The sequence below is a fragment of the Notolabrus celidotus genome, chromosome 19 (genome assembly GCF_009762535.1).
Source record: "Notolabrus celidotus isolate fNotCel1 chromosome 19, fNotCel1.pri, whole genome shotgun sequence".
Taxonomy (NCBI): Eukaryota; Metazoa; Chordata; class Actinopteri; order Labriformes; family Labridae; genus Notolabrus; species Notolabrus celidotus.
Window position 1 is genome coordinate 15191361 of NC_048290.1, and position 14793 is coordinate 15206153.

General features: G+C 39.6%; 1 protein-coding gene across 2 annotated transcripts; it reads right to left on the reverse strand.

The window, feature by feature from the left end:
• Positions 1-242: 242 nt before the first annotated feature.
• LOC117831349 lies at positions 243-5649 on the reverse strand. Of its 2 annotated transcripts, none has more exons than XM_034710012.1 (7): positions 5549-5649; positions 4193-4321; positions 3475-3803; positions 2072-3365; positions 1808-1932; positions 1190-1424; positions 243-1061 (listed from the first exon to the last, which is right to left on the reverse strand). In XM_034710012.1, exons 1-4 carry the CDS (start codon positions 5633-5635, stop codon positions 3137-3139), a joined length of 774 nt encoding a protein of 257 aa, XP_034565903.1. In that variant the 5' UTR covers positions 5636-5649; the 3' UTR covers positions 243-1061; positions 1190-1424; positions 1808-1932; positions 2072-3136. The 2 variants fall into 2 exon arrangements, with proteins under 2 accessions (XP_034565903.1, XP_034565904.1); XM_034710013.1 differs by having other exon boundaries at positions 4193-4318; positions 5549-5571.
• Between the last annotated feature and the right edge of the window lie 9144 nt (positions 5650-14793).

Sequence of the window (14793 nt, forward strand, 5' to 3'; positions counted from 1 at the left end):
GACACATCATCATATTTAAATATATATCTTTATTATTTAATATTTTAATAAGTAGAAAAATAACTTTACTAACATTTAATAACCTTTATAAAACAGTTAATAAAGTACATTATAAGTTAACCTTAATGAGTAAGAGTATAGATTTCAGAGATTTGAATATAAATTATTTTATTTTGTCATTTTATTTTGAAAGAGTTTTAAAAAGTTAAGTTTACAAAAGTAATTCAATCTAAAATGTATATTATTTTATATTATATCTTGTTATCTCTATGTGGAATAACACTGTTGATATTTGTAGCGTATTGTACTTTAGTCCTCACTGTGGAAAAGGTCAATCTAATAAAGGTGAAATAAATCAGCTCATATTTCTGTGTTGGTGTTTTCTCTTAGCAGGCTGTTTCTATGTTTGAGGATTTGATTTTTTGAAGCGTTTGTGGTCCTGAGTGATCTTAATAAGAGATCATAACTTGTTCCTGAGAGTCTTTGACTTCTCCTGAACCACTTCATGCAGAATAAGATCAAACATCCCATAATGACTGATTTTATAACTTCTTTAGTTTAGGATTTGTATTTTTAAGTCTATTTTTTCTCAATGAGTTTCTGTTTTTAAAGCATTTAGATTAAAATAATTTTACTTGGTAGCTGAATCAAAACCTATTATTCTACTTTTTAATAATATAATAAGTCATAAACCCTATCTCTTGATAAAAAATGTTCTCATTTTTGGTAAGGTGACTACATTTAAGATATTTCTTTCTTTTTAAAAAATAATAATTTGAGTGTCTTTGTCTCCTAAACTAATATCTGGTTTGTGACATAACTGTACCCTGATTTGTTTTTTATTATTGAAGCTAATTTATGGAGGAGACAAGAGCGTTTTTTTTAAACTAAAGGGTCCATGAGAGGATGAGCTTTCAGGAGAGGAAAGGAGTAGGAGTTGGAAGTGAACATGGAGGATGAGGAGGAAATGAGGATGACTCTGTGCACAGCTCTTGTAGCAGAAAGTTCTTCTGTGGGGGCCTTGATGTTGGTGAGTCCAGAAGGACATTCTGCTACAAGAGCTGTGCACAGAGAAAACTTGTTCAAGCAAGATTCATCCCAAAAGTCCAGACCACATCAACTCAGAGTCAACTACAAAATCATTTACACTTAAATATCTCATCTAGCTGTGCATCAGACTGATTCTTACCTTTAAAGTTCAGAGGAAGGAAGCCTCTGCAGGTGGAGGCAGAGGAGCAGGAGCAGGGGCTTGGTTGGTAGTTCAGCTGACAGAAGCTTTAGGTGGAGGTTCAGGCTTCCGTCAGACCCTTGTGGTTGGAGGACTCTGACACTGTAGGTCTGTGAGGCTCCCTGCCTAGATATGCAGATGGAGGTGTAACCTGCAGTCTGCGGGCAGAGGCTTCAGGTGGAGGCAACAGATGCATCTGCATTCAAAAAGGTTGTAACATATGACAGAATTTGTCTTTTTAAGTCTGTCGCTTTTTCTCAATAAGTTTCTGGTTTTTAAAGCATTTAGATTAAAATTATTTCAGTTGGAAGCTGAATCAAAGCCTATTTTCTACATTTTAATATAATAAGTCATAAACCCTATCTCTTAATAAAAAAATGTACTCGTTTTTGGTAAGGTAACTACATTTATGATGTTTCTTTCATTTAAAAAAATAATAATTTTAGTGTCTTTGTCTCCTAAACTAATATTTTGTTTGTTACATAACTGTTCCCTGATTTGTTGCTATTACTGGAGCTAATTTATGGAGGAGACGAGAACGTTTGTTAACATAAAGGGTCCAAGAGAGGAGGAGCTTACAGGAGAGGAGCAGGAGTTGGAGGTGAACATGCAGGATGAGGAGGACATGAAGAAATCTCTGTGCACAGCTCTTGTAGCAGAATGTCTTTCTGCACGGGCCTGGATGTTGGTGAGTCCAGAAGGACCTGCAGAAAACCACAAAGAAAACTTGTTTAAGCAAGATTCATCCCAAACGTCCAGACCACCTCAACTCTGAGTCCACTACAGGATCATTTACACTTACTGTAAATATCTCCTCCAGCTGTGCATCAGACTGATTCTTACCTTTAAAGTTCAGAGGAAGGAAGCCTCTGCAGGTGGAGGCAGAGGAGCAGGAGGCTGGATGAAGGCGGATGCTGTGAGGAAGAAACATCAGGGGGAGTAAGAGGTTGAGGATTAGGTAGAGGTCTGGTTCTGGCTGCTACTGTCTGCAGCTGTCTGCATGTAGAGTCAGTGGCTGCAGACAGCAGGCAGAAGCTCCAGGTGGAGGTTTCAGGAGCAGCAGCAGGGGCTTGGTTGGTAGTTCCTCTGACAGAAGCTTTAGCTGGAGGTTCAGGCTTCCGTCAGACCCTTGTGGTTGGAGGACTCTGACACTGTAGGCCTGTGAGGCTCTCTGCCTGGATATGCAGATGGAGGTGTAACCTGCAGTCTGCGGGCGGAGGCTTCAGGTGGAGGCAACAGTTGTCAGTCGGTTGGAGAGGCTAACGGCAGAGGCAACAGATGCCTCTGCATTCAAAAGGTCTATGACGGTGGAGACAACTTCTGCAAGAGTCTACACACAGTCTGCAGGTGGAGGTGAAGGTGCAGACATCTTGCAGAAGACAAAGTTGGAGGAGGTCAAATCCGGTGTTTGGTCACAGTTGAAGGTGGAGGCTCAGGCTTCAGCTGTCTGCCATTAATCTGCCGGAGGAGGTGTCTGTAGATTAATGGCAGAGGTTGATGTTGGATGTTCGGCTGAAGCTGATCATCATTGTTAGGTGGAGGTCGACGTGATTTTTGAATCTGCAGCAGCTGGATGTTAAAAGCTGCTGGCAGACGACAGAGGAAGCAGGTGGTTGTTTGGTTGGAGGCAGAGGATGGATCTTCACCTGGGTGGTTTTAGGTGGAGGTGGGTTAAGGCTACGAGGTTCTTTGTCAGGCAGGAGGAGGCTTAAGGTGGATCTTTGGTTGGAGGCAGAGCATGAAACAAGTCTTTTAAGGGTTTTTAGAGGTCGGTTTGTATCCTGTCAGGTGGTGCAGGTGGAGGCTCAGGCTGCATTATCTGGCTCTTAAAGAAAACTTAAAACTTAAAACTACATATTTACATATTTACAGTTTGTTCTTCTTGAGCTCATAAAAAGTCTCTGAGCTCTACTTCCTGGCTCTTTTCTGTAGAGGAGTCTCGGGCTGCGGTTCTCCTGATGTGTCCACATCATACTGAGGAGGATAGACTCCGACCCCATGTGACGCGTCCCCATGCACAAGTCCGTTTTCATCGACTGTCTCCGTGAAAGTTGGACAGTTCAGTCGTTCCCAGAGCTTCTGTTTGATCCGTCGTCCCAGCTCTAAGCTGTAGGGACGAGGGCGGCCACTCTTAAATCTGTGAGGAGCAAAAGAAACAGAAATGAAATCACAGCTACGCATGAGATGAAAAGTGATCTATTGGAGATCATTAAAGGAGAGATTCTCTATTTTCTACTCAAACATACTTCAGCATGTCGTCTACCACTTCATGGTAGATCCGCTGATACTCCTCCACTGAGCGGTTGTGGATCCTGAGATCTGAATCAGGCTGCAGTGGAGAGGTGGAGGTGGAGGGCCGGGGGCTGGGGGCCACACTGGAGACCACAGGAAGCTCATCAGGTGGGATGGGGGACCGAGGCCTGGGGGCCACACTGGAGACCACAGGAAGCTCATCAGGTGGGATGGGGGACCAAGGCCTCGGGACTAGAGGTTCAGCAGAAGCTCTGGAAGGAGGAGCCGCAGAGGTCCTCTTCCTCTTCTGAGGTGGGCGGGCAGAAGGAGCAGAGTGCTGCTGCTGAGGGTTTGAAATGAGAGGAAGAAAGAAACACAAGAGAGGATGTCAGAATGCAGGAAGCTTTACAACAACTTCTACAGCCTTACAAGAGTAAACACAACATGAAATGAGATCACAGAGGACGAGTTTGTGGAGGGGAACATTCATTCACTGTCTCTCTGTCCATTTTGACAGATATTAAAGGCACGAGAAGATGATAAATAAATGCTGCATAGCGACATTTTTTAATTTCATAAGCGGCGCAAACACCCTGCACAGTAGATGATGTTTTATAACTTTCAGTAATAGTAGTTCAGTCTGCCTGATTATCTAATAAAGATTGTTAAGGATTACATTGTAGATATTTTGGGACCTTTCTGTTTCTAAAATATGAAAATCAAATGTGTTACCTGCTCGTCTCTGCAGCATGGACAGCGTTTGCGTGCTCTGGACCTTCTGTCACTCCCTGCACGGCGTGCAGAGACTGTCCTGTGACAGGAGGCGGGGTCCTGAGGTTGAACCGGATCAACACACTGCTGCTGCAACAACAACAACAACAACAGCAACAATATCAACACACGTTAGAGTGAGGCTTTACAAGAACAGTTAATGCAGCATTATAACACTGAATGAATGAAAAGGAAAAAATCCATCACTTTCCAGCAGAACAAACTGCCTCTTAATACTTTAATCACATTACTTAAATATTCAGCCAGTGAACAAATGAGCTGATATCATGCAACAAAATATATGTAGGATTGAAGAAGTAAAACAAAGTATGAATGTCATGCTTTTACTACATTACATACTCTTTTAAATCCTTTCTTAAAACATTCTTTTATTGCAGAGCCTTCCTGGATTTTATCTGAATTTTATTTTATATTAACCGTCTTAAGAAATATGTTTTAAAATTGTTTTACTCCTTTAGAGTTCTTTTAGTGTAATGTTATGTCTTTTAAAATAGGTTTTATTTCTTTATCTAGACTTCTGTGTTTTTATGAACTGCCTGTTTTATTTTGCTGCCCATGTAAAGCACTTTGTAACTTTGCTTTTGAAAAGTGCTCTACAGATAAAATTATTATTATTAATTATCATTAAAATATGAAAATACAAAGAAATATTTAAAGAATTTAGTAAGAGTTAATGTGAAGAGACAGAACTTAAAAGAAGATGCCAGTAAATGAGAATTATCAAATTAACCTAAGACATTTATTGACAAAGATGTATAATATTTTTATTTTTAGTACTTGTTTCTGGTGTAATATTTAATGTTAATATTTCTTCATTTGTTATAAATTTTGTAAAGATTTCAATGTTGCCCCAGAGTTCAAGTAGGCCTTTTTTTACAGTTAAACTTGAGACTGAACTTTCTTAACAATTGAACAAACTCCCACTGGGAAACACTCAGATGCTCTGAATGTATCAGATGTATATTATATAACAACCTTTATCATATTTTGATCTCTATGATAGTCTATAGTCTATTCAATTATTTAAAAGAAGGCTACTCAACTAAACCATTATTAAACATGTTCAGCTTCTTGTTGGTCTTATTTAATAAAGACTGTGCACTGCAGGTCAGACAGTGCATCATTACAGTGAACACCTGAGATCGTCTAATGATCATATTTCAGGATGAAAGTATTTTTTTCCAGCACAAACTTATATTATTTACCAATATAAAGACATATTTAATAACGTATGAGGTTTAAAGTGACTTTTTTGGGGCCTTTTATTGAGAAATATATCTGGAGCACAGATCTTACGTTTTCCATGACAGAAGTTTGAACTCTCTCCAGTCTGTGGAGGTCTGTAAGTGTCGTCAGGACGAAAGAAGATCTCAGTTGAAGCATGAAATTTGCAGAAATCGTCGAGTGAAAGTCGAGAAAATACTTTCCGTGGCTGCTTCAGATTTTGTTTTTGTTTAAATTAAAATGTGATTAACATGATGCACCTGGATACCAGCATAGCAACCATGGAATCCTCCTCGTGCGTGATGTACGTACGTGCGTCTTTACGTTCCATGTATATTAATCATTTGAAGTTGCTGAAGGACTTAAATACTGTGGCAGATTTAATCGTATTGATTGTGTTGTAGTCAGTGGCACCGTATAGGGGGGAAAAGTTAGGATGATTCTAAGGGCCCATGACTGACAGGGGGCCCGAAAAAAACAAATAATCATAATTAATATTTTATTCAGAGTAAGGTAATTAAAAAAACAGAGATCTCTACTTTATTTTGGCAAATTCATATTAATCCCCCCCTGTATTGGCATGAAATGTCTGGAAAGACAAAGTCTGAGTCCGAGAAAAGGAGGGAAAAGAAAGGAGAGAGAGGAGAGAGAGAGAAGAAAGGGCAACAGTATATCACCCAGTTTTTCTCCAGGAAATGTTGGTATAGTCTTTGAGTGGTTAAAATCAACCTGTTTGCTAGTTTGATGTCCAGAATGAGATGAACTATGTTGTAGCTAATTATACTAAATGGTTTTCCCCGCCCTCCCTCCCAGACTCAGCAGCTATGTCAGCAGGTGAACTGTCTCCCCACAACTCCCCTCAACCCAATGAACAAGAAGGTGAGAAACATAGCATGTCAATTAGCATTATTGAAAGGGGGTCTATGGGAATCTCTTTTTTCTCTCTCTATCTGTACTATAACAGAAGCCTATAAAAACAAAGCTATAGCTAAGCTACATAAGCTACAGCCTATAGTCTGTTTTGGATGCTGGGCAGGTTGAAGCATTGAGTGATTTAGTCTGTTTTAATGTCACAGAGATTACTCAAATAAAACCTTAAAATCAGATATTTTTGGATTGGAATAACTCTTGAGATATTTAGAATGGAAAAATTGACCTACCAAATAAGAATCCAAATAGACAAATTTTATCGAATTTGGAACAACTGGCTTATATTTATTACCCCCAAGAGAGCAGATTTTATTTGATCTCACTGGTAATGTTATTCTTTTAATTTAACTATTTAATTTCCGTCTGGTTATTGACGATTTTTTCTTTGACAGCAGCGGCAGGCGACCACCCTGGTTCATGTTCATAGTTCCATGTACACTGTTCTATCTTTGATTAAGTTGTAACTGAGTTCTTTTTAAATGAATAAGTGAGCCTTATCTGGCAGAGTTTGTCCTGAGCAAATTGTCAGGTCTGCCCACAAGAGGTCACTGTGTATCCACTATTATTGTCTCTTTTTTACAACTGCTGGGAAATTTTAGTTATCAGTGGAGAGTGGACGCCATAATGAATGGACCAAATCTGATCGGGTCTATGACCTTACATTCTTTGGACTCGTATTCCAGGATGGCTGAGGTTTTTTTGTTTCTTTTTCTTCTCTGGACTCAAACAAACAAAATTGGAAGGACTTTTGTTTTTACTTTTACTACTGTTACTTTACGGTTGTATCTACCTGTCCATTCCAAATAAAGATACAATTATAAAAAAAAAATCAGATATTTTGATGCTGACTGAATTTTGGACGGTCCCACAAGGGGAAATTTGTTTAAGTAGCTTTAACCTCTTAGCAATTGTAATTAATAAACTTGATCTGATAAACTTGAACACAATAAAGTATCAAATCTAGCGTTGCTGAAAAAGAACAGCATTATAGATCCATTGTTCTGCATGATTCAGTGCTGCTCCTTTCTGTTGTGCATTCATTTTTAAAGACTGTTGTAACTTTGACTATGATGTTATTATGAATGGTATACTACAAGATATATATGGGGCCCAATGTGATAATTTTTCATGGGGCACAAAATCCCTGGCAGCGCCCCTGGTTGTAGTATCCACACAGCAGAAGGATGATTGACTCTGCAGCTTTAATTCAAGGGATGGAGATGCTGTGCGCATTTTACGCACGTGGCACAGCACCGGTAGGCTATATTTAATTAGAATTAAATCTCGTAACAAGACAACATGACCACTCAGGGTTTTTAGGTGTTGATAGTTACATCCACATTACAGGCAGGAGTGCAGTTATACTCACATTATACTGGTGTGAAACACTAATAGATAAAAAGCGTCTTCAATATCAGCTGGTTTTCAGAACTCTCAGCACATTTATTTATTTATTTTATTTAGTTTTTAAAGCAGATGAAAAATGATATTAGAGCTTGAAATGAAAATGTTAAAATACACAGCATGATATCAGGTAAAAAAAAAGTTGAAATATCACAATGTGACCACAACACAAAGGAAACAAATGTGTTTCCTGTCTGCAGCTTCTACCTCAACCTCCTCCACATCTGCAATATTTTACAAAAAGTTCTGATTTGCTGTTTCTCTCTGTTCACATGATTAATACCCATTTTGCTTGAAGGGCAGAAAACCAATAGAACAAAATTACAGCAACATGAGTTGGAAAATGAAGAATGAGCTGCTGATTTGTGTTTACATTGTTAAAGGATTTCTTACCTCAGGGAAGGAAGTATGAGAGTCTGTTAGTTTGTTCTACAAGTACTTCTTTCTGATGCGAGATACATGTCTTGAGATTGCATATTCACCAGTTTCACTTTTGAAACCGGGGGCTATAGATCTGACCCTAACTATCTTGGTGCCCTAGAAAAGATTTTAAATGGTGCCCCTTGGCCAACCCTTCAGGGCTACATTCACTTTTTATACAGTCTGCAGCTGTAACCCACTCAGAGCAAAGAGAGCATGAGTTTGCAGTGTCGTCTTGTTTCATTCAATAATATCAAGTGTAAAAAACTGTGTTCTAGTGACTGATTTCCATATTTGAACCTTTACTTTAAAATCAAATTGAGTCTAAATGTGAATTTAAACTGCAACTGAAACTACCTACCAGTTCCAAAACATAAACACCCTTTTTTATCCTGAGGGTTTAGCTGTATTGAAGCTCCACTGTGTGTCCTGAATCTGTGTCTCTGACTCGCTGCAGGAGGCTTTGTGTCACTGCTACGCACCGATACTCAGAGCCAGTCAAGCGCACAAATCCAATTTGCTGTGTGGGAGCATTAGAGTGTCAGACCCGGCGTTAATTTCTTCCTTAAATGATTTCCAGTGTTTTCTGTGTACACTCCGCGAAAGAGAGGGAGGCAGGGGAGAGGAAATAAGGGAGGTGGAGACAGAATAGAAAAAGATCTGTGCTTATAAACAGATAATTGAATGAAACTCTTCCTGACATATTTATTACTGAAAAGATGACAGGAGTGTGTTTAGAGACGTGGGTGTAAGTCGGGTTCAGAAGTGGGAGAATGAGGTTGCACTCTGACTGTACAGCCCTGAGAAGTGTGTGCTGAATCTGCACCAATCAGAAGGTCAGGTAGCCTGTGCACAAATCACTTTCAAGTTTAACCGAGGTCCAAGAGAAATCAACTTAGCAAAACTCTTTAAAAGTCCAAGTTATGAGAGTTTAAATTTGGTCACAGCACAGCACCACAGAGATTAACTGAACCTGGGGAAGACTGGTGTGTAGAGTCACAATATTTAGACTGCAGGAATGGATGGGTCCCAGATGTGTAGGAGGATTGAAGCAGGAGCACAGCTGAGCCCATGATTAATATAAGACAAGTTAAATATGAAATACAACAGAATCATCTATGAAAAAAAAAAACTAATTCAGCAACATGCAGAACCATTCACAGTGCTTCATTTGAGCCTATACACTGATCAGCCTGAGGAAGATATCAATGAATATCTCTTTACAACAGCACCTGTCAGACACTGAAATATGTTTGGCAGCAGGTGAACATCTTGTCCCTGAAGTTGATGTGTGGAAACAGAAAAAGTGTCGGGATGTGAATGACTATTATCAGGAGCTAACTGTGATGACTAGACGACTGTGTCAGAGCACTGGAGCTCTTTGGGGTGTTCCCAGTCTGCAGAGGTCCAGGGAGGGACAACTGTTGACCTTACGACAGGGTGATGGGCTGCCAAGGCTCACTGATGTTGAATGGAGTCCTCACCTCACAGCTTCCACCCAGGACTTCAGGACTCTGTTTTGGACATAACATGATAAAACAACAACATTTTTTACTGTGTAATTGTAAAAAATGTCAGTTTAAATGAAATTTAAAACACGGAAAAAGTAGAACATTTGTACATAAAGATTACATCAGTAATATGTCACTCCAAATTTAATAAACCAAATGGAGTTGTAGAACAGAAATGGTGCTGAATGAAGGGACTTCACCATGAGACTTTGCAGTCTGTAATACCAGTGTCACACCAGTAGATGGCAGACCACACACATATGATTCATTACAATGAGGGTAAGATCTTCTCCCTCTTTACTGATTGGCCTTTAACTCAGCTTAAGATGCAGTAATATGTAGCAGTATTACAAGGATAATTTAATATTTTTCAGAACACATGCTACTCTTCTCTTTACTTTGTACTCTGTTAGTGGTGGCGGCACAAGTTACATTAGATAAAATCATGGGTGCATTTGAAAATGAATATGAACAAATTTGCAGCTCGTCTGGTGAACAATTTACAAGACATCTGTGTTATGCACTCAAAAAATCAGCATAAAAGGGACATTTCAAAATAAGTCCAAAACTTATTTAATAGTGTCTCATTTTTTTATTTTATGCTATGTCTCCCCTCCTCCAGTAGGATCAATATTGTGTAGAACACTGTGATTTAAAGTATTCATAAGAATAAAACTTAAGGTTTTCATTAATTCTATCCATTCACCTTTTTTTCTTGTTTCCTTTAAACCTGCAGTTACCTGTGCAGATCATAGACAGTATAAAATAGGAGCAGATGCAGCATGTGATGCAATATATTCTTCTGTCACTAGGTGGCACTGCTGAGGTGCAACCAAGCAGATGTGCACTACTTTGTCCCCTGTCTCACACTGGCTCTTCACTGAGGAAAAACTGTGATTGAGAGTGAAATCTGAGCTTATTATGGATCAGGAAATATTTTCACCAACATCTATATCACAGATGTCACTGCGGGAGTCCGTTAGAAAAGATTACAGCCTAATATGAACACTTCTGAACCATGATCAGTCAGCACAGGTGCCCCAGGAAGCCCCCCCTTAAAGTTTGCGTTGTGCCTGTCTTTGTTCTGCAGCCTCATGATGTCTGTAGTGGTTCAGCAGATAGTAGTGTTTATAGTAACAGGCTGTATAAGAGAGCAGGGATGGGTATTGGACATCAACTAACTGCTTCAGTGCATGAGACTGCAGCTCCTTCAGTGTCATCTTGAATCTAGTTGCAAAAGCTAAGATGACCCCGTTAACAACCGTGTTAAAACATCCGTTCTGACAGCAGGAATAAAAATGTTTGCAGCCTGGTTCAAAAATCAGTTTAGCTTTGAATAGTCCATTTCTACTTGATTGATTATTTATCATATTTTGAAGATATTAAGCTTGGAAGTGTTGAAAAAGGAAGCATGAGTATGGGTGTTGCTGAATTGACTGGCAGGTGTGTGCACTGCAGCTGTTTGCAAGGAGACATCAGGCCGACTGCACCTCCATTTGCACTACCATTTTTTAGGTTTCCCAAAAGTTATTCAATAAAAGCCATTGAATGAGAAGGTGTGTCCAAACGTTTGACTGGTAGTGTACATTACGTTGCTGGGCATTAGCTTTATGGTTTTCTTACTGGTGGTTGTGTAACATCTGCAAATATAACATGCAGCATGTACAGTTTTCCATTTTATTCAGTTAATTTTTTTTTTATTTGCATGATGTTTTCATCATTAATGCAATAGAGGCAACTTTACAAGCCACACCGAGTCCAAGACATAAGATAAAAATACTATATTTAACTCACGGTGACTTAATTGATTATAAATCAGATAGTATCATATATTAGCGTATTTTAATCATAGTATATGGTATCATATATTATGCTATATATTTGTTTTATCACATTCTTCTCATGTCATGTGTCCCTCTGACAATTAAAGCCCTCAACACACCTGCAGTGTGTATGTAGCTGCACGTGCAGTTTTTAACTATTGCATATTTGTTCATTTATATCATCATATATGACATTTTATGCAGATGCCATTATTTCTTAATGTAATGTGTGTATGATTGTTATATTTTAGCTTTCATTATACCCTCTTAAAACATATCACATGTCTAAATGTGCAACATTGAATAGTATTGTACAAGATCTAACAATGCAGTAACAGCGTGGTGTAGTAGTAATGTGTCTACCTTTACATTTTGAAATAATTAAGAGTTGAATGAGTAATTAACATTGGTGCATCATATTCATCTTGCACAGTATATTACCTTTTTTTAATTGCCATAAATTGATTATTTTTTTATTTAGTTCCTGAAGAGAAATCAACTGAATAACTGACCATGTTTTTAAATGTCATGCAAAACACTTCATAGATGTGACTTGTGATTTGTGAGGTTCATAGGAAATCTGATTTAGTTTAACACCTTGCTTTAATATTCACCGGCACTAATCAATCGGACACACGGATCATCCTGAAGCACTAAGACAACTAATTGCCTTCCTTCCTGTAATTGAGACACTCATTTAAGGACAGCACAGCAGCCAATCAGAGAGCAGAGCTGTGTTGTCACTGGGTAGAGCAGGGTGCAGAGCTTTAGCTGCTATTGGCTCAGACTAGATTTCTTTTAGTGGTTGCTGAACAGATGATGTGCCTGCTCCATATGGCAGACCTCGGGGACCCCTTTGTGCTGTGACTGATGTGACTCATGTCAACTTTAAAGGCTTCCTCCTTCACTTTAAGGCCCTCCCCCAGCCCCCCTCTCTCTGCTGCTGATCTGCAGGATGAATGGAGAGTCAGCTCCACGTTGATCTGGCAAAGTGTGCCTAGCGTTTTGTATACAACCTCCCCCCCCCCTCCTCCTCCTCCTCTTTGCCCCTGCAGCTCTGCAGCCTGCACACTCACAGCTCCAGACTTTGTTTTTGGTGAAAGGGACCGTCTCAAATGTCCCGTGCAGCCAGCAGCAGCTGCTCCTGGACCTCTCCATTCTTCTGCACAAAGGAGGAGAGAGGGCCGGGGTCTCGGTGCACTTTTGTGCAGGGCCCCTCCTGTCGTTTTCTGCTCTTTGTGCCCATTGATGAGGGCGTAGAAGTGTTGGCTGTAGCTTTTGTCTGAGTTTTGTTTTGGTGAGGGTGTGCAGAGAGTGGGGGAGCAGTACAAGCACATTTAGCCATCTGATCTGGTCCTACAACACACAGACAGACAAGTGATGTCCTGAATTAGTCTGCAGTCTGGTCTACAGTCCACCTTATTATTATTCTGCTCTTATTCCCATCTTGCATCATCACTTATTGCTGAATCTTATTTTTGGGATCGCACAGATGTGCTTGAAAGCTCCAGAAGAAGTTTGTAAGCTGCCTACGACTTATTTTTGTTCCACTGTTACATTTTAATTCACTTATTTTATCAGACTTCAGTGTTGGAGGACAAACTTTAAAGCTCAAGATTCAAATTCTGTGACTTAAGTTATCTCAAACACAACAAAACAAAACACACGCTATGTGTTGCTGAAGTGTCTGAACGAGGCCCTTGAGGGTCGCAGCACTAAACAGAGGAGCAGAGCAGTGTTTTGGCAACAGCTGTCAGTGTATGTGAATGTGTGTGTGTGTGTGTGTGTGTGTGTGTGTGTTGCTCTGAATCCACTTTTTGTTTACAAGCTGCAGCCGTGCACGTAAGAAGATAATAAAATGTCTTATCTTTATATTTATTTACACTCGTGTCGCTTTGCAGATAAAATCAAACACAAACAAAATAACTTTCACTTCCAGCAACATCCGAGGAGCCAAGGAGGAGTGAGATGCTGCTGGAAGTTTACAAGAAGCCAAACTTTCAGAGTCTCAGAGTACGATCAGGTTTGTAGTTTGATTGAAATCTTCTCCGTGTGATTTCATTAGAGAGCAGCAGCTTCACATTTGTTAATGAAATTATTAATTAGATTCATCATGAGCTGGAAGAGGCCACACTGATGGATATCACAAACAGGAATTAGCATAAACAGCTGATAGCTGAGGGAAGGAGAACGTGTCTGTGTGTGTGTGTGTGTGTGTGTGTGTGTGTGTGTGTGTGTGTGTGTGTGTGTGTGTTTGTGTTTGTATATATTATGCACAGATCACACTGCATGTCGACTCATGCAGTAACGTATGTGTGGGTGTTGTTTGACCCTGAGCCTGCTGTGACCTGCAGCTCTGCAGCAGCAGGCGTATGGTAATAATGGAGAAGATGACATTAGCATAGTTAGAAAATATATTAGCATAGTTGTCAGACAGAGCGAGCCAGCTGACCTTCAACCTCTGGAACTTTACAAAGCTTTAACTATTACTTATTTGATCTGTACAATTTTACAATTTTTACTAACTCAACTTGATCTGATGATTTTCTGATAATGTTAATTAGAGGATTAACAATGCAGAAAATGGATATTGTGCTATTTAGCTGTACAATTTAGAATGATTTGTTTAAATTCAGAGATATGGGGGCGTGGTTTGCTGGCTATGGAGTAAGGTGTTTCAAGCAAGCTCCCAGTTAGCTTCTTTTTTCAATTAGTTTTAAACATTCCTTTCAAAAGATACCAGAACATCTTTTAAATCAAGTCTAAAGAAGACGCAGGCCCGCTGGAGTACATAGATGGCATCAAGCTTACGAAAATATCATCATCAATGTCTGTATAAATAATGGAGGTAGTATCCGTGATGTCACCCATCTGTTTCTGAAGCGCTGTTTTGAGGCCAATTGTCGGCGGCAGCCATATTGCTGCTGTTGAGCGATTGTGACATAAAGAGGCGGGCTTTGAGCCTCCTAGCCAACAGCTACAGTGTTCCTGCCTGTCAATCAAGTCAGCTGTGCCTCTCATTGGAAGACTCGTAATCTCAATATCTTCCAAATTGCCGCATTAGAAAAAAATTCACCCCCCGTCCAGTGTGTGCCGATCGAGGAATGAGCTACCCAGACTACACTCATCTTTTGAACCAGGCTGTTTATTTCTGACGCCAGAGAGATGGACGACCTGAAGTCAGAAATCCTTTGTTCTTTGAAGGCTGATATCTCAGCTGTGATAAAGT